The 1,586-nt window shown below is 33.0% G+C and overlaps 1 protein-coding gene across 1 annotated transcript; it reads right to left on the bottom strand.

Moving 5' to 3' along the window:
- Nucleotides 1-410: 410 nt before the first annotated feature.
- LOC103311128 (tigger transposable element-derived protein 4-like) lies at nt 411-1,334 on the bottom strand. The gene has a single exon (XM_008190695.1). It carries the CDS (start codon nt 1,332-1,334, stop codon nt 411-413), a length of 924 nt encoding a protein of 307 aa, XP_008188917.1.
- Between the last annotated feature and the right edge of the window lie 252 nt (nt 1,335-1,586).

The raw sequence follows: 1,586 nt of genomic DNA on the forward strand, positions 1-1,586 counted from the left end.
ATATATTCCTTTTTAATAATTAATCATCATATTCAAATGTACTAAATTGTGAACAAGAAGATCCTGAATACAAACTTGCTCCTGTTGATGGTGAGGGTTGATCTGAATTAGAATTTTGGACATAACAGTTTTGTGATAAATTTTCAAAATTATTGAGTGGTTGAATAGACAGTGGATACGGAGCTTGTTCAGGAACTGAATACAGTGGATTCCGCTTAATGTGGGCACGTTGGGACCAGCTCTGTTTGCCCACATTAAGCGGTTGCCCATAAAAACCGAAATTAGTAAAAAAAAAAATTATAATACAAAAATTTTTTTATTTTTATTATCATATATGTAATTGAAAAAAAATGAAATAATTACTATATAAATTAAATTAAATATAATATACATACATACAATAAATAAAATTAATATTTGGATGTGGAAGGTATACAAAACGTTGTAATTGTTTGTTGTCTAAGCTGTTTAGTGTGGATCTGGTTAACAAAATGGGCACACGCTTCAAGCTTATCACACGGACTATTTTCGTTACCCTCTTGCATGAAGAACTTCTGCAACAAATCAATGCACTTTTTAGCCTCTCTAGCTGTAACTGGTGGTTTGGTATCTTCTTCTTCTTCTTCTTCTTCTTCTTCTTCATCATAATCTTCTAACTTCCTTTTTTTAAGAACATTTTGTACTACAACATCACAAATTTCTTCATTAACATCAAAACAGGGAGCATTTTCATCAATGTTTTCAAATTCTTTATGGTTTTGAACAAAAAAATATTGTTCATCCAACTCAGTCAACTCAGGTTGCGGACCAATAAAATTAGAAAATCCACAATGAGCGAAACAATTCATAATAGTCGAGCAGCTAACTTCTCGCCAACTCTCGGATACAAACTGTATCGCTTGTAATATGTTTATTTTGCCACTTATTTGATTAGCAGTTGCAGATTGATCTAACAGGTTTTCCTCAATATTTTCTAGAATAAAATGAACTAGTTTCATTCTATATTTCACCTTGAGGTTTTTGATAATACCCATATCTAAGGGTTGGATTAAGGATGTCGTATTTGGGGGCAAAAATTCTAAAGTGATGTTTTTGAGTTGAACGTTTTTTGGATGTGCAGCACAGTTATCAATAAGAAGAAGTATGGACCTAGATTTTGCTTGTAATTCCTTATCCCATTCATATAGCCAGTTTGAAAATATGGTTGAAGTCATCCATGCATTTTTATTCGCGTGGTAATGTACTGGCATTTTATTTATAGACATATTTTTAAAACATCGAGGTTTTAAGCTTTTCCCCACTACTAGCAGCTTTCTTTTCTCACTCCCGGTCATATTGACACATAATAAGACTGTAATCCTGTCCATTGCTTTTTTTGAACCAGATAGAACCTCTTTTTTGAAACATAACGAACCGTCGGGTGTCGCTCGATAATACAGTCCAGTTTCATCTGCATTAAATATGTTATCTGGGGAAAAGTCGTTCAAAATTATTTTTAGCCTGTCAACTTTCCAATCATTAGAGGCGGATTCATCAGCGCTTGCTTTTTCACCATGCACACGTTTGAATTTTATCTCGTGTCTATT

This window comes from Acyrthosiphon pisum, unplaced genomic scaffold (genome assembly GCF_005508785.2).
Source record: "Acyrthosiphon pisum isolate AL4f unplaced genomic scaffold, pea_aphid_22Mar2018_4r6ur Scaffold_714;HRSCAF=1170, whole genome shotgun sequence".
NCBI classification, from domain to species: Eukaryota; Metazoa; Arthropoda; class Insecta; order Hemiptera; family Aphididae; genus Acyrthosiphon; species Acyrthosiphon pisum.